This window comes from Rosa rugosa, chromosome 5, assembly GCF_958449725.1.
Source record: "Rosa rugosa chromosome 5, drRosRugo1.1, whole genome shotgun sequence".
Taxonomy (NCBI): domain Eukaryota; kingdom Viridiplantae; phylum Streptophyta; class Magnoliopsida; order Rosales; family Rosaceae; genus Rosa; species Rosa rugosa.
Genome location: NC_084824.1, coordinates 8,048,337 through 8,071,137, shown reverse-complemented (window position 1 = coordinate 8,071,137; position 22,801 = coordinate 8,048,337). Strand labels below are relative to the sequence as shown.

The following is a 22,801-nucleotide window of genomic DNA, read 5'->3' as shown; positions in this document are numbered from 1 at the left end:
TTACTTCAACAGTGTCTGAACTCTTCGAGGACTTTTAAAATGATACCTGAACTTTCAAAGTTATCAATGTGATACCTAGACTCATTTTTTCATATCAACGTCGTACCTACGGTTAATTTCCGTCACGGTGTCGTTAACTATGGTCACGTGTGCCGCACGTGAGGCACAAAATAAGGGTAAAAATGACTTATTCCATTTCTTTTGGTTCTTCACATGTCCCTTTGTGCTTTCAGTTCTTCTTCTCCATTTCTATTTTCTTTTTCATCTGCAAATTGCAATCGGATGGGATGATGGCATTTCCTAGCAAAGACAATCAACCAGACGAGAACTTATTTCAATCAATGCAAAACCATGAGCAAAACCCGAATCCAATTCTTTGACGAACGGACACCGTCGGAGACTCCATGGAAATTGAGATCAAAGCAGCAAAGCATGGAAATTGAAAAATACCCAAAGTGTTCTGAGATCAAAGCCATAAACACAGGTGTTCTGAGATCAAAGCAACAAAGCATGGAAATTGAAAAATACCCACAACCCAAAACCAGCAAGACTAGTCAAACCAATCCAAAGCAACAAAGCATGAAAATTGAAAAATACACTAGTGTTCTGAGAAGCTCGTTGCTCCTTCCCAGGCCATGTTTCAACACCTCAATCTCACTATTGTTTTACTCTTCCTCCCCATCCAAAATCTCAGAAACCCATCTCGAGGGAGTGATTCAAAATCCCCAGAATTCTATGTGTCAATCTCGACGATTCCATCAAACCCAAAATCAAATCTTTTGAAGATTCGGGCTTTTCGAATTCCGACATTGCCGAGATCGGTGCATGAATAGGGATCCAATACCTCCACCACCATCGGGCTTACGGCCTCCGTCGAGTTGAGCCCTGCCTCCACGTTGTCCGGCGACGCCTGAAAGCTAATTCACTCGCCGGCATACCAGCACCGAGAAGTGATTTGGACACCCAGATTAAATCTTGTTAATTTTTTCTTTTTTAAACAAACCAGTTTGGTTTTGATTTCAAATTTGATTGGAATCGTTCAAGATGGATTCCGAGTTATGGACCTCCCGCCTCGCCGCCGCGAAATGTCAGTATATGTTGCAGCACCATCACCAGATCTCCCACTTGGATCCGTACGGCGATTTGTAATGGAGCTTCCACTTATATCCGAGAGAATCTAGAGTCACCATACGTGATTGTAATCTTCTCTTTGTTTGCTGTGTTGGTGGCAAAGAAGAGAGAGGTGGTGTATGAGAGAAATGGTCAGGCATGGTTAATGGAGGTAGTGGGTAGAGTATAGAGTGAAAGAGATTGCAGTTGAAGAAGACGAGAGGTAGAGAAGGTAGAGGAAGAAGACGAGAGGTGGAGATGGTAGAAAAAAAATGATTAAAAAAGAAAAAGAAGAATATAAATAGGTAAAATGTCAAATATACCCCTACGTTTAGGGCAAATCAGTCTTTTTATCATCATTTAATGTCTCACATGCGTCACACGTGCTCGGATTAACGGCACCGTGACGAAATATGGGCGGAGGTATGACATTGATAAGAAAAAATGAGTCCAGGTATCACATTGATAACTTTGAAAGTTCAGGTATCATTTTAAAAGTCCTCGAAGAGTCCAGACACTGTTGAAGTAAAAAACCCTACATATAATAACCTGCATGGCATCTATAAGTACTTTTATTACAAATACAGAATACCATACTATGAATACTTTCACCTTCTGGATCTCCCCAGCTTAGCCACCGTAAGGAAGCCTGAAATATAGATGAGTGCAAATTGATGAATAAGTTTCATTTGAGTTATGAAAACATATATATATATATGCATGACTTCTCTGAGATGAAAGCAACAAAGCAAGCTCCCTCACCCAAGTTTGAGAGATAAAGTGTCGGTGCCAGAGTGATCATCTAGGGAAGAATCAGTTGAAAGGCAGCTGCTGGCATTTGTGGCAGACTCCGATAACCAACCTTCTTCAGCAGTCGAGATTTCTGACTCAAAGGTGACACTTCCATTGGATAACATCCCTATCTGTACGTAATTATTACAAAATCCATGTTCACTCAGCCTCTTAATTAAGTACATGACCCTAGCTAATAGTATTAATACAGAACCATACTAGGTAATTATTACTTACATCCTGCCTTAATTGGTTACTCGCGTCCATCAACTCAGCTCCCTGCAATTATATATAACACGCAAAATAATGGGTAAACAAAAAAGATATCATTGTATCTAATTTGCAAAGTTTATTAACTTTTAATTTTGGCCTCAATGTCCAGTATATCCGTATGTCTAGCTACTAGCTATATATCAACCCTACTATTATTCAAACTTGCTAACCTTTGCCTCAAGTTCCAGAACTTCACTGCTAAACTTTTCTTCCTGAAATGATGGAAAATTATATTTTGATGTAATAACTTTGTGGACATGTATGCACATAAATATAATATATAAGCCAAAATATATTAATTAAATCTATGCTTTTAAGAAATGAATTTATATATTTTTAACACCTTAGTTTGATTCACACGGTTAAGACATCCTTCAATCTCTTTCTCCAATCTCTGCAACTCATCTATGTTCAGCCCTTCTAGATCCTCTCCATTCATCTGCCTGTTGTGACGAAGCAAAAGGCGTACAGTCCAAATATTTGATCGATCTATAGCAGCGGGAAATTCTACGGCACTTGTATGTATGTGATACACTCATTTACAGATCTGACAACAATTTTGTTGTCATTGTGGTAAATAGAGTTATTTTTTGGATAATTTTAGTTCTATTACAGGTAATTACTCACCTACGATATTTTTACAAGTTTATGAACAAATTGTTGTCGATGTAGTAACTTGGTTCAATTATATGTAAATGTGTAAAACAAATGTGATAACTTTGTTGTTAATGTTGTAAATTTGGTTCAACTAAATTGTAATTTTAGTTCAATTAGATGTAAATGAGTGTATGATAGACATCCAAGTAGTCTAGACAACCCCCTATAGCAGCAGGTACGTATTGACATCCACATCTTATAAATCATATTTAAGGTTAACTAATAACCTTATGTTGCCGCTCTTGTTCGCAAGTTCCCTACTCAACCTGATGCAGTCATGCTAACATGAGAAAAGCAATCGTCATTTCACTAATATAATCTGTATCATGAAATATATTAATGCTTAAAAATTGAAGTGCAAAAAAGAAAAAGAAAAAAAAAAAGAGGTAAGCATGCATCATTCTTCCTGAAAAGAACATTTTGAAACTCCAATGCCCGGCCTATTGTATGTATCAACCGAGATTTTCTTTTGCCAGACATTAGTCAACTGCATTGATGAATTGATAATTACCTCGAGCTCAAGAGATGGCCGGTCCAACTTTCCCACATTTTCAATGTGCGATTCATACCTCGCAATGACATCCTTCGTACTTGACAGAACAAAATTAACCAGTTAATTAGTAAGAATGTCCTCCAAGCCCGAAATGTCCTTCACATTGAGTTAATTTCAGACAGATTTATTGGTTTTGGTTCGTTTTATTTTTCAGAGTCCCGATACAAAAAGTCTGCTCATCTCTGGATACTGATTTTCTGTAATTTTTTAAATACCAATAAAAAAGAAATATATTAATATAGCCAACAAAAACCAGCACTTAGATTACCATTCATTAAATTACCTGCAATCTTGAGGAGCAGAATTTGATTTCTAATTGATAACCACTAATTTCGTTTTGGCTCAAAGATCTTATGTGTTAGGTTATTCTCGAATTCCTATAACATGATAAGAGGTACCCTTTGGAAGAAGAATAGCATACATACATATGCTATTAATTAGAAAAATACAGAGGCTCAGGCTCCCAATATGTAATATACTTTCAACAATAATAACATATCATTTTTTTTTTTTTTGAGAACATGCATTGGTGAGGGCCTATCCTGGCTCATTCCCACACCCATTATTTCTATTAATAGACGAACTTAATTTACATCGGGAAGGAAGGAGGAAGAAACATGGAGGCTAAATCCTGAACTATATAAAACAAGTATCATCATAAAAAACGTAATGAATAATAACAGTCATCTTAAGAAGGTCGCGTATATTTTAATTGAATTCTGATCGTAAAATATAGACGTTGATGCAAAAAAGGAAGAGTAAGGTTGAGCTGCTAGTACGTACGGACTTGATTCCTTTGATTATGCATGCAAATAAATCTTTTTTTTGTTCAATTCCCCAATATTGTTGGCCACTTGCTGAGTTGCTGTTAAGTCCCACTATACTAAGAAAGATCAAACAAAACATGCTTTAGTGTTGGCCACTCCTATGCTAGAAAGATTTGTTTTTTAACTTTTGAAAGTCTCTGTACATTGTATGTGGGAAATCATGTCCAACATTAAGTTCCAAATTTTAGCAACAGGACTTTCATATTCTATATATACACACACAAACCCCTTTTTCCCTCTTCTCTGAACTCTAGGCAAGCAAGAGGTTATACTGACCACTCAGGTGGTTTATTGGCCAATTTTTTACAGTTCTCATTCATACCCAAAATCATGTTGAAGCAAAGTAGCCAGATGGACTTTGGACTTGCTTCTGTTCACTTGGTCCAAAATACAAATTATTATGTGGAAAGACAAGATCATACAACTACTACTGGTTCTCCATCTAAGTTGGACATGGTAAGATAGATATGGACTTACATATATCTGACTTTGTTGGTGAAGATACTTAAATAAAGATTTTGGAGCCTCGAATCATATGACTTTATAATAAAATCTTATTTACCCATTTGTCACCACTACTTGTGTCTAGTGTAACCAATGCTAATAGTGAGATCTTCCTTGTCTTAGGAACTAGGTCAGTTAAACTCACACCGACATTAGAACTTCATAATGTGTTTCAGGATCTTATCAGGGAAATAATTGGTCGGGATGCCTGAAGGGGAGATCATTTCATCTTGATCGAATGTATGAGGGAAGAAATCAGAGAAGATGGTCTAAACCATTTTGATTTCGAGTTCTAATAAGTTGAGTGAGCTTTGATTATGGCATTACTACGAGTGATGAAAAAATCGATGCCATGTTTATTTATTGGCATAAAAGAGTCCTCTTTTCGTTGTTAAACTCATGTTTTGACAAAAAGCCATGGAGTCAATTATCAATACTATTCCATTATTTGAACATATTCATTTTGATGTTTGGGAACTTTCCCGTGATTCTACTCTTACTGTCATGTGTTGGTTTGTATTGTTTATTGATGATTGCACTAGGCTTACTTCAGTTGTGTTGTTTGAGTCTAATATGCAAGCACAAGGGATTGTTCATCAAACTACTTGTCCACACACTTGAACAAAATGGAGTCAGAACGTAAGAACCTAGATGTTACCTGCTCTATAATCTTTAGTGACCACATGTCAAAGTACTTATGGGGAGTAGTTATTCTTACTGCTTGACACCTCATTAATCGCCTCTCTTATAAGCACACCCCCCGTGGGAAAGACGACAGAGACCACATCTTGTCCAGGTAAATTTTTTGAAATGAAACCCTTATTTCCATGTCTTCTAGGATTACTAGCTATCCCGGCTTCATGTAGGCAAGTTGCAGCCTACAATCCGAACTGAGGACGGGCTTTGTTTTCTCTCTCTAAAACAAATATGAGGCTCAAATCTAGGCGGGGATCCGCCCCAAATCAAAACTCGCTCCTTTCGCTACGATCTTTCTTCAATTTCTTACTGACCCATCATGCAAAAGGTACGTTGTTAGAATGAGTGCGCTTTGATAATATAAAGTAAGCTCCACCTGAATCACCCCATCTATCCTCCTGAGGAGAGGTTTGGATTCAAGACAGTGAATTCTCAAAGGATTAAGATGGACAGTGGGTCCCGATAAACCCCAATTTATTACTTTTTCTCAACTAATAATGCCTATTTTTTGCCAGGTTTCATTCGATTGTTGTGAATTGCATAACCACAACTCATCAACTGATTCTTCAACATCTTCAAAGCCACAATTTTTTTAGGTACTTTCCACTCATATTCATATCCCTTTATTTCATAATCTTCCCACTAGAGTGTTTAGATTTGTAGCCTTTGTCCATGTTCCTAAGAAACAACGCTCTAACTTAGAGGCTCGTGCCTTAGAATGTGTGTATAATATATCGTCGAGTATGGGACTCATTAAAAAAGGTACAAGTGTTTCCATCCTCCCGCTAAAAAGCTCTATGTTACCATAGATGTCACATTCTTTGAGGATGCTTACTATTTCTCTCCTTCAGAGAGAGAATTACAGTTAGTTTGAAGAGATGGTCAGTGAAAATCAAGAAGATGAAGCGCATCCGATTGATTCTACTAGTTGAAATGTTTCAATCGACCAATCGAATAAAGACCTAGAAGAAGACAGAAGCTTGTTTGACCGGTCAAACCTATCCATCGACTCATCGAATAAAAGTCCAGAATAGCACAAAAGTTTGCTAGACTGATCAAAGATATACATCCCGATCGAACAACGATGAAAGAGCACAGTAGCTTAATTAACCAGAACCTTGGGGCAGAAGAAATCATTCGACCAGTCGAATGATCCCATTGACCAATTACATTTACAGATAGAAGACGGACACATAAGTAGCTTCGACTAGTCGAAAGGAATTTAGAGATAGACACTACTAGAATTTTGTTCATAGACATCGGTTCTGGACCGATGTTAAACTAATTTTCGACCGATGTCTTAGTGGGTGTAGAGAAAAGTATAGACATCAGTATAAGCGCGTTTTCAACCGATGTCCCAGACAACAACCAACATCGATTCTAAAACACAAATCGATGTATAATCGTTATAATCATCATAATCTTATATGTTAACTATATTTAATTCTTCATATTTTCACATTTTATGCTTAGTAAAATATATCTCGAACAATACCTAAGTGAACATTTAAATCGATTACAATTTCAGAAATGATGTCTAATACTGTCGTAGACATCAGTGTTCAAAAACTATTGTTTGTTCTTGGCCATTTTTACATGCATCTTGCCACCTTATTTTCCTAAGGACGATGTATGTGGCCTTAGGCAACATCGGTTACTTTATTAAGAATGATGTGTTGTTGTACAGGGGACATCGTTTTTGTTCATGTAAAACGATGTTTACTGGTTTTATGTACATCGCTTCTTTTGATATGAACTAATGTGTTATTTCGTCGTAGACATCACTTCAGGTTTTTAAAACTAATGTTCTGTGTTTCATGGTAAATTGGTTTACTTTATAATAAGTGATTTGTACGTCGACAATAGATTACGTTTTCGTGTTTATAAATCGATGTGCACTGGTTTTAGGTACATCGATTTTGTGGGCACATTTCGATATGTTGGTAATCATGAGACATCGATTTTTATTTTAGTACTGATTTCTAATCTCTAAATTGAGATTGCATGCAAAGTTTGCATCTAGCTACTACTTGGAAAAGAAATACATTTCTCAATATATTAACTCAAGCACATCATCTAAAAATTGAGGCATTCCATTAATTATGTCCAAATTCATGATCCAACATAATTCACAAAATAAAACTGCAAACCTAAAAATGCTAGCGTAGAAACATATGAACAAGTTAAAAGATTAGTCACATTTTCAGTCAAGATAAAGAGTTGCATGGGTACGCCAAACTCAAAGATTTCATACTAAGTGTGCCCCATCAGAACTGCAGTACATTTCTTTTCCTGAATATTCCATATCTTAACCTAGAACAAAACCAAAGAAACAGCAGAATCATTAGTAACTAAACCAACTTCTATACACGGCAGAATAACAGTTTGATCAACTACTATAGGTCTGGAAAATTGAAATGGTCCAAATAATATCAGAGTATTAGGAAATCAGAACAAGCAAAAACATGAACTGAACACAACAAAATGGGCAAACTCTGTGATTGAAATGCTTAAACCAGATAAAATTACTGGAAAAATTCACAGCACAATGCACACAGCCTATGAAAAACAAGAATTGAAGTAGCTCAAATAGCATAACAGAGAACCAAAACCAGAATACTGCGTCTGGAACATGACATGAAGCATATAAATATATTGCTGCAGCTCATTAATCATTAGCTCTGAGCTCAGTGCTCAGTGACAACATTTTTGAACAAGTAAAGCCTGAGCACACTCAACTTTGTATTTACAAGGTCTATTGTACTGCACAGACTCAAGACAGTATCACTTTGCATTTTGGGAATTCACACACATGTTAAGCCAAATTCAAAATATAGGACTAGAATACAACACTTAAAATTACCTATATGCTGGAGAAAACTAACAGCAAATTAAAGTGCGCATGACTGAATGGTCTCCATATGTAGCCAACGACTGATCCAAGGGATTTCTCGAAGTTCTTGCATGAGCTGGGTACTCCATCCATCTGTAATCCCAGTCACAATCTGTAATCCTTGTACTGTTCAAGAAATGCAATATTAGTGCGACAAAAATGTACATGTAGTACAAGGGAGACATAAACTAAAAAATAAAGATGCATGCACCCACATCCCCACACCACAGGAACACACAAGTAGGCACACAAATTAACTTGAGATATGTGAACTGCGTGCTTTCTTATGGCATAAACACTAGTAGACAAAAATTATAATAGAAATATAACATAAATATATATATATAGTGTGTGTGTGTGTATTTGTTACCGAGAAAAGAAAAAATAGTTTCCACCATGCTTATAATAACAACATGACAAGCTTAATCTTACAAATGATCCCCCTTCCCACTTCACCACATGTTTTTCCATCATAGAAAGACAAGCATGAAGCCTTCTTACTGACCTTGTTGTTCTTGGCCCAAATTTTAAAATTTGATTCCAAAATACAAAACAATGGGAGGGTAAACCGAAACAACGCCCTTATAGGCAAGGTTAGTTGTCTGATCCCGAAAAGAGCAAATTCTTTCAAAAATAAACAAAAAATTTGCTTTATTTTGGCTGCAGAAAACACTACAGGAAATAGAATGTTATTGAGTTATGAACTTTGCAAGTTGCATTTTTTCAGCTATAAAAAACTCAGCCCCACAAATCCAATTCATTAGTCCTTTTTGCGTTGGTGTGTGTTTTTGAGGTTTATACCATACCAAATTTCAAGACCAAAAACCCTGATCTCATTTGGGTTCCTAACCTTCTCATAAATCAAACACAAATTTCTACAAGAATCACAAGTATCACCATCATAAAGAGACTCCCTAATTTGGTAATTGTAAAAGTTTCAACACTAAAATCCCATCTTTCCCTGAAGTTTCTCACAAACAAAAACAGAAAGCCCAAAAAAAAAAAAATTTGAATCAAAAAGAAGAAGAAAGCATACCTCTAAGAACAGCACCACACTGATACATAGAGTAATCAGCTAGCTCAGGAAGAAGATTCTCACACTTTGGGCACTGAACCAACCTCACTTTTCCACCTGAGTCCCCCATTGCTCATAACAAAAGCAACCCAACAAAACCCATAAACCCAAAACAAACAAAATCCCACTGTTGACAGTCAAAGTTAGCAGAGAAAAAACCCAAAACAAAAACAAAAGCTGAAAAAATGATTCAAGGGGTTTGAAATTTGGAATTTGGCGTCAAACATTGATTTAAAATTGAAGCAACTCTTGCAACAAGCATTACATTCAATAAGCATGCAAGAGTATAACACTTCAGTGACTACAATGAGAAATGCAGTTCTAAAAAGATTCAAAAGAGTACCAACAGTTTAGAGATAGTAACAGTTCTGGCTTTCTGTATCTAATCTTTATAAGTAATGGGCATCACCCTTACCTTACAGAGTTTCATTGAGTGCGAGTGAGTGTATATAGCTAACTATACACAGATGCGTACACAAACATACAATCATCCACAACTCCGATGCAAAATAAACCAGTCGTAAAGGGAAATTGAAGAGCATATAGTGAATAAGGATAAAAAAGGGACCTGTTTGACGGACTCGGCAATCTCGGGGCCATACCGTCGCCGGGGAAGATTGAATTCAATAGTATACCTTCAAAAGGATGCTCAAATATTGAGTCCACAATCGGGCGTACAAGCTCCGGCTTTAAAAGGATATCTCTGAATCCTGAGATGTGAATTCCAACATATCCCCTGCAGAAAACCAATAATAAACAAATTAGACTCACAGATCACTCATACAATCAGATATTATGATCAAATTTCCAATTCAAAATCAACCAGCCAGAAATAGTTGAAGAATCTTGAGATCAGAAACTTACTTCTTGGCTGATTCGCCTTTGACTTTAGCAGCAGAGTCAGGGGCCTTCTTGTCATCCTGCTCCTAAACCCAAATCCAAGTAAAACTGAAACATAAATAGAGATGAATCTCACTTTATTTACTCTATAACACAGTGCCGGCAATTTCAATAGACAAGGAACAACAGAATCTGCATATTAATAAACAAAAAATTGCAAATAACATGTGTAAGCAAGATAACTAGCTTAACATGCACACAAGCGATAGAGACCACAGTTATGAACCTTATACAACACAAGGCTACGAATAAACTTTACTTCTTCTTCACTATAATGTCCCTCTTCTTATTTATCATCAGGGAACTCTTTCACAGAAATAGGAAGACATATTCGATCTTCTAAGTTCATCAAGTCTTTAGCCCCCACCTTCACGAAAATCGAAATCAGAAACAAAACTACCCCATATAATTGCAACAAAAGCTCTGAGCTCTACCCATTAGTCCATTACAAAACAAAACAAAAGTTAATACAAATTTCAGATACCCTTAACACATTGATCCATGTCAGATGCTTCTCTTCGAACCTGTGATAAATAATCAAAGCAAACCACTTTCCAATCACCATTCAAGAACCCATTTCCAAAATGTAATGAAACTTCAAAAGACTTTAACCTGTCTTAAGCGAAAGAGCTTCTGAACAAGGCTTCTGGGAATCTCGGGGCAGCACCTGGTGACCCATTTAAGCGCCGTCGTAGCTGAGGAGGTGGAGGGTTTAATATACACATCTCTGAGAGCTCTCGTCCCAAAGCGGCGCCGTTTACGGTGGCAGTGAACGGAGGTAGAATGAACCACTTTTTGCGGCCTTTTTTTTTGTCTTGGTGAAATGTTTGGGTGGTTGCGTAAGATCGGGAGTAGTGGAAAGGTGAGATGAAGAGCCTATCGCCGACGGATTCGGCCGAGGAGGAGAGTGGAGCAGAGGGCGGAGAAGACCAGAGCGAGCCTCTTCAATTTCTTCAACTCTGCCAATCTCAGATCGAGGCCGGCTCAGGATTCAAAGTTGTTACTTCAATTTCAGATCGAGGTCGGGCTTTCGGCTCTTCAGATTCCGGCGGAGAATGGAGGAGGAAGGTTCGTGAAGTTGATTAGGAGCTCGAGTTTGTGATGCTGGGGTTGAGAATGGATATTAGGGCTTGAGGCAAAGTGAGAAAGTTTTGGGGTCGGGCCGAGTGCTTTTTTTTTTTAAGTGTGAAAATTTTAAGTTTTCGTCCCCGCGTCCTTGAATTCATTAAAACACTTAGCGCGTCCACGAAAATGAGGTTCCCGCAAATTTTCAAATAAAACTTTTAACACCGGTCATTTTAAGAACTGATGTTAATGGTATACATTTAAATCGGTATTTTTCTAAAACGATGTTAACTTACTTTTTTACATCATGTGCAAGTCTAACCGATTTAAATGATGTGATGTAAATGAACAGATTTCTAGTAGTGAGAAGACGGCACAGAAGTAGCTTCGGCTAGTCGAAAGATCCTTTCGACCGATTAATCGGAAGAAGAAATCTTGATAGTGACTACCCCCCAAACAAATTATCTCTCACGGACCAAGATTTCTAAAGTTCTGACTATCTCGAGGTTAACTCAGAACACGTGTCTAGTCTCATTAAGATTGTTAAATAATGAGCATGATGTAGTGTCTTAACCCACTAGATATGCTTTGCCTAACCGGACAAAACGTGGTTAACCACCCAAAAGATATGAACCCACATTTCGTGCATGGTCAAAATATCATGTCCCCAACTTCGTGTCAATTCATAGGTCATTTAAGTCATATAAATCTTTAGCACACCAGATATCCTCGGTACCTACTAAAAAAGTGCAGAAAGCTCTAAGAGATGCCAGATGATCTAAGACAATGGAGGAAAAGATGGGAAGCATTACAAGAAAATAACACACGGAAACTTGTACCACTTTTTGGTGAAAAGAAGACTACTGAATGTAGATGAATCTATATAGTGAAGCAAAAAGTAGATGGCTCAATTAATTCAATGTAGTTAAACAATTTATGCACAATTCGAATGAAGATCATATAGATGTTGTGGTGAGAATTCTGAGATACTTGAAGAGTCACCTAAGAAAGGCTTAATGTTTTAAACACAATCACCTTAAGGTGATAGTTATACTGATGCAAATTAGACAGGTTATGTTATTGACAGGAAGTCAACATTTGGTTATTTCACACTTGTAAGAGGAAACCTCGTTACTTGACAAAGTAAAAAGCAAAAGGTAGTTGCACAGTCAAATACAAAAACCTAATATTGAGAGATGGCTCATGAAGTGTGAGGTCCTATGGTTACACAATATGTTATGTGTCTTAAGGTTCAAATTTATTAACTTGTTATGAAATTGTATTGTGACAATAATGCAGCAATTGATATATCACATAGTCGGTACAACATGATTATGCCAAGCAAGTGGAGGTTGATGGACATTTCATTAAGAAGAAATTGGATGCAAAGTTAATTGCCTTCCCATTTGTTACAACTGAAGAGTAACTAGTAGATCTGTTGACTAAAGGAGTTTCCACTGAAGTGTTTAATGACTCATTCAAAAGTTGGGTATTCGTGACTTGTATGCTCTAACTTTTTTTTGATCGGGTTAGTTGTTAGTTGTATGCTCTAACTTGAGGGAGATTGTTAGAGTGAGTCAACGCTTCCTATTAAAAACGTAGTTCTTTTGTTCTATTAGGAATGTAATTAGTCTATAAATCTGTCACTTATTGTATTTAGCATTTACCCAATGTATACTTTATAACCTCCTAGTGAGATGCATAGGATATCATCTATTCTTATTATTATACTATATATTAAAGGAGGGTGCGGGATTCACTGTTCATCATCGGCTTAGTAACAGTACCGGCTCGAGCCGATGACTGAAATTACAATTTTGTCCTTTTTTTGTAATAATTCACAGATTCACAGCCTTGCCATCTGCCCTAAATATAAAATTCCTCTCCTGTTTGCGCCCTTTTTTTTTCTTTCCTTTTCTCTCGCTCAGTCGCTCTCCTTACTCTCCTCGCTCTGAAGTCTGAACTGTACGGAGCTTTCAAATTTCAATTGGGTTTTTGGAGAAAGCTCAGAAGCTACAAGCTACAACTTGAAGGCACCAATTAAACAACATAGTTTGCAATTCAGCGATTACATTTCAATTGATGGGAAGTTGTAAACCTAATCGAGAAGAGAAGGAAGAAGATGTATTTGGGTATTTGGGTTTTAATCTGTGAAAGAAGAAGATGAATTTGGGTAATCGGTTTGCAATTCCTTTTTTTTTTCTTTTTTTTTTTCCTCAGTTACGTCTAATCGATTGAATCGGATGGTTGGTTTTTGTGGTATTGTGGTTTAATTTGCAATGCTTTTTCACGTCTTCAGATATCCTAGAATGGTGCTCTAATTGATTTCCCAGGTTTCAAACTCTGTGCCTGTATAAGTTTTAGCTTCTGTGCTTCGCGGTCTTGGTTATTAATGATTTTGATTTGTTCGTTTTAGGTATTTTAGTCGCCTGCTTAAAGCTTTTGAAATTAGGTTCCGGAGCCTTTGGGTCCGATAGAGGAATTTGAGTTGCAATCTTCTTTAGGTTAGACCTTTTTTATTTCCAAGAAAATAAGTTCTTTGAAATTTTTAGCTGGTTTGAAATTGGCATTCAACAATTTATGTTCTTAAATTGTTCTTTTGTTGCTGATATTGCTTGCTTCTATGTTTTGGGGTTTACTCTTGAGTTTGTGAAGGGTAAAGATTGACTCTTTTCTCATGTAAATTGAGGGGACTGATGGGAATTTAAAGAAATGGGGTTTGGTTAAAACGGGATGTGTGTCCCGCTAAACAAAGTTTGGGTCTTTTCTCATGTAAATTGAGAGGCTTGAAGGGAATTTGAAGAGATAGAACAGGTATACGTTCTATTGTGATTTCTGAATTTGGTTTGATTTCTGTTGTGATGTTCTTTTAAATGATTATCTTTTTACTGTTCTCATCTCATACAGTAGATGACAGAGCTTCAAACTCTTATTTGGTTGGAGGGCAATATCGACAGAAAGAGTCCTCTGCAAATTCCAACTACTCCACAAGATTATGGTATGAATCTTCTAATATTGACATTGATAATTGTGAGAGATGTGTGGGTTCCTTACTAGAGGAATGTTATGAAATTAGTGCGTTGCCATTTTTTCTACAGAAAAATCCTTAATGAACAAAATCAGGAGTACATTATCTGCATATACATGATTAATTATCTCCTATGCTAACATACAATGTTTCTTCAACTAACAGGGCACTAATTATGTATTTACAGTGATCATGATTTGACTATGTGTGTAAAAACTCAAGAGGAAGTTGATGAAGACAGGATCAGTAAAATGCCAGATGATGTTCTCTGCTTTCAGGTCAAGATAGGTTGCTATTCTGTACATATTCTTAAACACCTTTGTGGAGAGGAGACCTCATGTTACGTCCCGAACCCAAATTCACCCGTTTACTGGTCATTTGGACGGTAAACGACAACTATTTTCACTTTGACTGTCGTTTCAGCACTTTTAGTGGCCCTAAAAGTTGACTTTTTGTTCGGGTCAGAATTTGAGAAAATTTTCTTCACGAAAGTTGTAGAGGATGTTAAACCGAGCGCGTGCATATGTGGTTCGTAAAAATCGGAGCTCGTATGCGAAAGTTATAGGCGAAAAAGGAAAAGTTACTGTTCAAGGTAAGTTTCTATATAAAGGGAAAATCACTGTGGTAAGTTTCCAATTGGAAACTTACCGGGCTCCCTCTCTCTCCTCTCCCCCGATCTCTCCTCCTCCGGTTCGGGGGATTTTTGAATTTCCGGCCTAATTTCCGATTCCGGCCACCTGACGGCGTGCCACTGGTCATTCTGGGACCGCCTCTTCCTTCCCTACACGCTGGTACCCTGGGCTTTCGACAAAAATGGCCGAAAAACCTCGATTCGAAGCAAATTCTCCTCCGGGTGCAATTTTGGTTTTTCCGGCGATTTCGCAGTTTCCGGCCGTCTCCGACCACCAAACTTGGACTGAAGGAGCGCCTTGAGCCGGCGAACATTTCCCCTAAGGTCTCTTGCTCCGATTTGCATCGTGGAGGCCGAATCGACGAAGAACATCCTTGGGTCCGAAGCAATTTTCTGGGCAAACTTCATCAGCTTAATCCGAGCTCTTAAAGGTAAAATTGTGAGATGTTGTAGTTGAATGAATGGTTAGTTTTGTTGAGTAGAAGCTACTGTCCAAATTTGGTGGCCATCGGAGGTGGTGGCCGCCGGCGCGTGGGCCCCACTCGCCGCCACTGTGGGTGGCGCGTGGTGGCGCGTAGGGCTGACATTTAATTCCAATTTTTAGCCCAATAAATCCTATAATTTGAGTAGAGCTTGTTTATGAAGTTTGGTAATTTTTGGAGGAGTTTGGAATTGTTTGTGAATTTTGAAAGTGTGGAGTTTCGGTTGGTGATTTGTGGGAATCCGGCCTTCGGATTTCCCTTATTCCGTCATGGAATACCTTAATCGATGGATTGATATAAATGGTGAAGTTTGGCTTGAAGTTGAAAGGAGTTGGAATTGCTAGTTTACGTGGGGTTTTCGGGATTCAATATAGAATCGTATTGTTTTATTGAATTGTTGTTTACGGAATACAATTGTGTACAGGACGAGATACTGACTCATCGCTCGACGAGGATCCTTACGCTTGGATACCACGCTAGCCGTATACTGTGAGTGGACGTTTGTTTTTGAATATTGATGCATGCATTTATTTCTCTAAAGAAATGCTTTATTTAATTATCATCTTTTATATTTTGAGCATATGATGATTTGCTATCCTTACTGATTTTGGTTTTCGGATTCTGAAGTGATTTCAGATTTGTTTGGGTTTTGAGATTTACGAAATATTATAAAGTGATTTCGGAAATGAATTGGTTTCGGATCTTAATTTGGATTTACGAATTATGATGATTGTCGACGAATCATTTTTCCGAGGTGACTTCCGGATTTAAATATTATATTTCTATTCGTCGATTTGAGATTTTTAAAGGATTTTCGAAATGGGATTTCGATTGAGTGATATTTCTTCTTTATTTACCGACTTTCGATTTTGGCATTGGGAATGCCTTATTGATAATCTAGTTATTCTTTTAGCGTGTGGGACACGCTGTTGCTTTATACGACTTTTACGAGAATTTCCGGGTACGGTTGGGAATCGTACCCGTGTTTTCTTTATTCGTGGGACATGGGGAAGCCTTATAGATTTACTGGATTTTAATGGTTTTTACCCGCCATACCTGGGTCGTCATATTTATTGCTAGCTAGCCTATTAGTACTCCTCCCTGCTTACTATGTGTTTGTGGGTGAGTAAGAGCAGAGCATGGGATGCTCCAGAGTGTGGGACACTCCGACCCGAGCCTGGGAGGCTCCCTTCTTGTATGGTGATAACTTCTTCCCCATACTTTTTCGTGACTTGACTAGCGGGGCTAGTCCATTATTTTCGTAACCAGCGGGGCTGGTGTGTTTTCACGAGAATTTTGGATTTCGATGTTATCGTAACCAGCGGGGCTGGTGTGTTTTTACGAGAATCTTGGATTTGTTGATAAATGTGTTTTTCTTAAAAGTTGCATACATCGGGTTTTTAAAAGGAATAAATGTGGAAAAGCACAAACCCACTTTTCTTTACAATTATTTATTTATTTATTTTGTCCACTCACGCTAACGTTTTTATGTGCTTTTCCCCTGGGCCCTTCGGTTTCAAATGCCCAGTCTGCAGAGTAGCTGGTTCGGCATAGTAGGATTCGGGGCATAGCATCTGCTGCTGTTGTTTTCATTGTAGGTTAATCGTTGAACCTACTTGTATTATGAATTCTTAATCTTCTTTAGATTGCTCTGATAACCTGTGGGACAATTGTTGTAAAGTTTGGGTGTTGCCCCTGTGTATGTTGAAATGTTCGGTTTTTAGTTGTAAATTGTGGAGTTGTTGGATTTTGGGGAGCAGGGTGGCTCCAGGAGATTATGGATGATTTGTTAGAAGTGTGATTGTAATTCTACAGGTTGGGTAGTCCATTTTTAGGGGTGACTCTACTGAATTTTCGGTAGAGTTATTCCTAAGGTGGGCCCCACAGGGCCACCTCGGATTTCAGGGTGAAATTCGGGGCGGGTCCTGTCACCTCACGTATTCCAAATGATGAAGAACCCAGTTGTGATGGCGTAAGCAGACTTGCAAACCATACATTCAGTCATATGGTGAGAAATGGATTAGAATCTAAACTCTGAAACTTATTTTTGACACACTCAGAAGGAGAGGTTTGGTTTTGAAGTTCATTGAGCTTTTTTGTTGTATAGTATTAAAAAAAAAAAAAAAAAAAACTTTTTCCTCCAAATTTGATGATTTTTTTTTCTCTGCTTCTTATTACTCGCTTACTCTGCTTTGCACTAGCTGATCGTTCATGTATATGGGGCTTATTAGTTCTTAACTCAACATGTCTTATTAAAGTTTTAAGGGACAACCTGTTTTCTCAAATTAGCATGACAGATTAAAAAGTAAAATCTACATCCTAAATTTGAAACTTCTGACTATCAATAGCTACATCTTCTTCCTTCAGTTGACACCTATAGTTATTTGATCTATAACTTCTTATGTCGTACTGAGATTTGGTATATCAGTGACAGATTCTATCTTTGTGAAGGACAGTGTTATTGACCTACATGTAGTTATTATTTTACAGTAATAAGCAGTTACATAAACTTTTTTTTTATAGAAATCAGTGTGTTAAATTCTTCCCTTCTTTGTTGGTATAGAGTATAAGTTTGCTCTTGCTCCTATATGGTTCTGTCTGGAGAAATGTTTTTGAATTGCTTTGAGTTATCGATAACTCATGAAAGCTGTGTATGATTCCAAAGCAACTTTCAACTGTATAAAAATCTCAAGTTGTTTTAAATTTGGGAAAACTACAAACTTCCTTCTGCCATGAAATTACAGTGGAGATCGAAAGTTATTGTGAAATGGTTTTTTTATTTTTCCGCTGTGTTTACTTTGCACCTGAAGGGATTCGCTGCCATTTTATATTTTGCAGGGCAAGCATTACCCCTGGAGCTGTATTGATCGTTATGGTTGGAAGATTCAAGGGCAATAGGGTTGTCTTTTTGAAGCATCATTCTTCTTGCTTGCTTTTGGTCACTGTTAAGTTATTGTTTTTCTCAACTATGTGAGAAATTGTTTTTACTTTTGGTTACCAAGTAGTGCCTTTTGATGAATGTTACATGTAGTTTGCTATGTTTGAGCGTCATTGTGGATGTATAATGTATGTAATGTTTGCAAATGTAGTATTATTAAGCTGACCACCCGCAGCATCGCGCGGGCCGCAATACCTAGTTTTAATTATAGCATGGTCCAAGATACTTTTACAAATGATTCTTCCCTGATACAATCAACTCTTCACTATTCTTTTTGACCTACCGTTGCTACAAGCATGCATGCTCAGAATGAACAGAACCAAGTACCAATCAAGGTTGACCATTTCTTCTACCAAAAGAAAATCTTAGTAAGGTGGTGCTCTTCCTTTCCTTAAATATAAAGCTTACAAACACAGACTCTAATATGTAGTTATTAAGAGCAACTCCAGCAATCTTCCAATCTATTTATAGCTTGCATATATACAATGTCAACTTTCTTCTTCCGGTAGTCTCTATTTCGTGTTTATGGTTGAGCTTATTGCTATGGATTTGAATCTATACCTTTACACTAGCCAAATAGATTCTTCATCGATGCACAGACACAACTCTTAATCCAAATGCTAAACGACCTCTCCACGCATCTTAATCTCTAATGTGCTAATTTCAAGTATAACTTCCGACACCTTTTTTTTTTTCCCTCACTTGTTTCAAACAATCTTTATATATAGGCCAACATGTTCGTCTTGAGTATGAGCTCGCACCGATATCTTCATTGGCATCACCCTATAAAGAAATAAGGAACCTATGTGACTAAAGAAATAAGGGTTTAAACCTATGAAGCCCAATCCTGACCCAGCAATGTGCAATACTGAACAAGGTAGTGCCTCTCAACTTCTTGCACCCTCGCCCCCATAGCTACAATCCACTGCTCTAAAGGCTCAACATCCTTGTGGACGCTTTTAGCTGAGTGCAAGTTGGTTGCATTTTGTCTCAGATTGGTGGCTGAATTTGTTCCTCCTTCAATCTAATACCGAAGAACAAATTAAATTCGTCATTTTATTTCTTTTAGTTCTCTAATGTTTTACATCTAACACATCAAACCAAGAATACCCCAAATTCAGATCTAGGATCCGTGTGGTTTTACACTTGGACTTGCGCTCCACATCATGTTAGACTTTAAATTTGGATCTACCACTCCCTACCGTCAATTCTAAAGAATTGGATTCTGAGTTCCTAATTTTTAAAGATCGCAAATTCTATTTCCAATGTTTTAACAACCTTGAGGACTTTTGCAGAATTCTACAGGTAAAAGGTTCTTTCTATACTTTTAAGATCATGAGGTCAATTTTCATGTCATAAAAGACTGTTTAGTAATACATATTATTTGTTTTGTTATACTCAATGTCTCAAGTTTTTATCAATGAAACCATATGGTCTCCCCATCATAAGTTTTCTTACAACTATAATTTTTCCCCCTAATATTTTGCATTCATATGTTTTTAGAAACATAGCATAGGCAAATCTACATCACAAAGCAAACCATATCATCTCTCTAGCAAATCAACTTGCAGCAAACAATGGCATTTTTTTATTGCAAGTCATAGTCATCAATATTGACTACGCTAGCTAAATCATTTGCTCTTTTGAAGCACGAATCAAAACAACCTTCACATACATATCACATCTTTAAGCGGTGCAAGACAGCCACATCTAAAAGTGAATTAATTATAAACTGACACATTTTTTGGGATAAAGAAAACGACCTCATAGGTGGTATTTCAGTATTTCTAGTTTTAGTAGACATGGATGAAGTGATCCCCGATCATAAAAAAAATTATATTAGCAATATTCTTTTTCTTTTTCTCTTTTACTATAACCCTTCTCTTTACTGAGATTCAATACAATACTTATTTTCTGGTAAATAAAAGCAAACATAAGCTTCTTTAAATTCTTATTCGATAATTTACATTACTACAAGTCTACAATTAATACATTCTCACCCTCCCTCTTTTATTATATCTTCTCCTCATGCATGCATGCACATGTTATGAAAGTTTGTTTCATTATTTTGAGATACTTGCAAACTCAATCAACGCACGGCATAAACTAGCTAGTTATACATATATGTACATGCATGCATGCATAGTCATGGTAGCTCCACCACTCATTGCATGCCAGCTGAAAGGCTTCAAGCTTCTATGATGTGATCCAACTTATCATCAAATCATGCACTTGCCTAGTAAGAAAACCTCAAATGAAATAATATAATGCATGTCTAGTTGTCTACTAATCTGATTGTAAGTATGTCTCCTGTAAATCGTTACCACATTTACCGACATTGAGTTTTAGGTGTGCAAATTTCGGTTAGTCCTCTCACCAAATAATCCGTTATTTAATGTTTTTAGATATTAATTGATCGCCTGAATTAATTTTGGAAAATAATTTACTAAACAAATTTATGTGTGTATATTCTAATCGAGAGTCTTACAAAAAGCATACGATTATCTAACGAGAGGGAAGCCCCTATGATTTTTAAGATATAATCTTATAATCCTATATAAGCTAGCTACCTACGACAGCTAACCTTATCTTTCACCTTCCCCCTGTATAATCTATATCGATCGGTCATTTATATGTGAAAGGTTGGAGCATATATAATTGAACTACATGCAATGATCGGTGACTTAATCGATCATAATAGACATACATATCTTTCCAAGTAAAGGGAGCAAAATTTTATGTAATCAATAAAAACAGAACATCATGTCACAATCAAAACTCTTCATACTCAACTAGGTAACCACCACGTGCTTAATTGTGGAAAAACAAACAGCACACACTTGTCATAACCAAAAACACTATCAATTACATATACTGGCGACACCATGAAACCATGAAATTTCGCACAAAGGTATCTTCCTCCTTATATTGACACATTTCTCATATGTAATTTTTATAATTTTCAAGTAAGATAAGTCAAAATAAGAAGAAGGAGGAGGTGGAGAAGTACCTGGAGCTGGAGGACTCACAGAGCTTGCCAGTAGCAGAAAAGATGATGACAGAAAACTCACAATCACATAGAACTGAAAGCTCTCCAGCTTTCTTCAAAAGCCCTCTTCTCCTCTTCGAATACGTCACCTGCCTCGCCGGCAAGTTGTCAATCTTCTCGATCTTTATCTTCTTGCTCGTCGGCTTCATCGTATCTAGCTAAAGTTAGCTGCTAGTTATTATTCATCAAAAATCAAAGTATCAAACCAACCACTGATCAACATGAATGGAATACATAGATTTAAGAAATGGGTTCATTTTAATTTTGATTATTTGAGGCAAACTGCTAGTTATTATTCATCAAAAATCAAAGTATCAAACCAACCACTGATCAACATAAATGGAATACATAGATTTAAGAAATGGGTTCATTTTAATTTTAATTATTTGAGGCAAAAACCTAGCTAGTACCAAGATCTAAGGGAAGAAAACTCAGAAAAATCCACCAACCATATGTATGATTGCATGAAAAAATATATATACAAACGATCGGAGAAACAGAGAGATCGAACAATTTTGATTTAAAGTTGATGGGTTTTGTTTCCTCTTTTGATTTGTTAATTTGCTTACCTAACGTTAGGAACCCGAAGTTGAAGGAGTTGAAACTACTTGGTTTGGTGGCTGTTCTAAGAATGGAAAGGAGTTTTTCCCATTTATGGTAAATAAGAAAGACGGCAATTTCTCCGTTATCCTTAACCTTTTTTTACATTTTCTATTTTTTTATATATTTTTTTTGATAAACTGATAAACAAGGCGTTTAGGCGGCTCGAACAAACCGGGTAAAAAAGTTTGTCGGTAAATCTATTGTATCCTTCGATATTTTGTCTGTTGTTGTGCTGGCAAATAATCAGCCATATTATAGTGGCCATGTCCTTATCTTGCTCCAGATGGTAATTGGTAAATTCTCAAAGCTAGGGAGGGTGGATAATCACATTACTTAATTGAGGATCATGATGTTGTAGCTGGACAAGGTTAAACAGAAAAGTTAAGCAAACATTGATAAAGTCTTGGCTCAGAAAGGGACAGTAAGATTGAAAAATATCTTGGGTCATGATAATTGATGTGGCATAGCCACTTTAGTTGTCACCAGAAATAATTTTCATTTCAATTAAAAAAATGAAAACATTCAACCACTGTCAATTAAATATCCTCTGCGAATATCTTAAATTTTCGAAAACACATTACCTACTTTTAATACAATGTTTCTTTTTTTATTGACCCACTTGGGAGTAAATCTTCGATATCAGTGCTCAGTCACGTGAGTGGTACGGCGGGCCAATACGGGGAGTGGGTATGAGGTTTTGCACTCGGCCCAATGTCTCTGCTAAA

At 37.0% G+C, this 22,801-nt stretch overlaps 1 protein-coding gene and 2 long non-coding RNA genes across 12 annotated transcripts; 1 reads left to right on the top strand and 2 right to left on the bottom strand.

Moving 5' to 3' along the window:
- Nucleotides 1-1,541: 1,541 nt before the first annotated feature.
- On the bottom strand, nucleotides 1,542-22,187 carry LOC133709325 (MADS-box protein SVP-like). Of its 5 annotated transcripts, none has more exons than XM_062135032.1 (9): nucleotides 22,043-22,187; nucleotides 21,435-21,641; nucleotides 3,344-3,422; nucleotides 3,060-3,112; nucleotides 2,519-2,618; nucleotides 2,346-2,387; nucleotides 2,140-2,181; nucleotides 1,873-2,033; nucleotides 1,542-1,759 (listed from the first exon to the last, which is right to left on the bottom strand). In XM_062135032.1, the coding sequence occupies exons 2-9, from the start codon at nucleotides 21,620-21,622 to the stop codon at nucleotides 1,741-1,743; spliced, it is 684 nt and encodes a 227-aa protein (XP_061991016.1). In that variant the 5' UTR covers nucleotides 21,623-21,641; nucleotides 22,043-22,187; the 3' UTR covers nucleotides 1,542-1,740. The 5 variants fall into 5 exon arrangements, with proteins under 5 accessions (XP_061991016.1, XP_061991017.1, XP_061991018.1 ...); XM_062135033.1 differs by having other exon boundaries at nucleotides 21,435-21,631; XM_062135034.1 differs by having other exon boundaries at nucleotides 21,435-21,644; nucleotides 22,043-22,181.
- On the bottom strand, nucleotides 7,485-10,907 carry LOC133709327 (uncharacterized). The gene is made up of 5 exons (XR_009846240.1): nucleotides 10,893-10,907; nucleotides 10,245-10,328; nucleotides 9,342-10,116; nucleotides 8,276-8,431; nucleotides 7,485-7,725 (listed from the first exon to the last, which is right to left on the bottom strand). It is a non-coding gene; the product is annotated as an uncharacterized LOC133709327 (long non-coding RNA).
- Nucleotides 11,700-18,524, top strand: LOC133709326 (uncharacterized). 6 transcript variants are annotated; one of them, XR_009846235.1, is made up of 6 exons: nucleotides 11,703-14,159; nucleotides 14,253-14,343; nucleotides 14,539-15,435; nucleotides 15,911-15,975; nucleotides 17,015-17,494; nucleotides 18,325-18,524. It is a non-coding gene; the product is annotated as an uncharacterized LOC133709326 (long non-coding RNA). The 6 variants fall into 6 exon arrangements; XR_009846239.1 differs by having other exon boundaries at nucleotides 11,700-13,849; nucleotides 14,001-14,159; nucleotides 14,539-17,494; XR_009846237.1 differs by having other exon boundaries at nucleotides 11,702-13,477; nucleotides 13,645-14,159; nucleotides 14,539-17,494.
- Nucleotides 22,188-22,801: the final 614 nt, after the last annotated feature.

Bases quoted from the DNA above. Each gene is read 5' to 3' on its own strand.
- LOC133709325 (XM_062135032.1), bottom strand. From the start codon at position 21,622: ATGAAGCCGACGAGCAAGAAGATAAAGATCGAGAAGATTGACAACTTG. The intron at 3,423-21,434 runs GTACTTCTCCAC...TGTTCTGTCAAG, and splicing joins TGTGAGTCCTCCAGCTCCAG to TACGAAGGATGTCATTGCGA. The intron at 2,619-3,059 runs GTTATTAGTTAA...TCGTCACAACAG, and splicing joins AACAAGAGCGGCAACATAAG to GCAGATGAATGGAGAGGATC.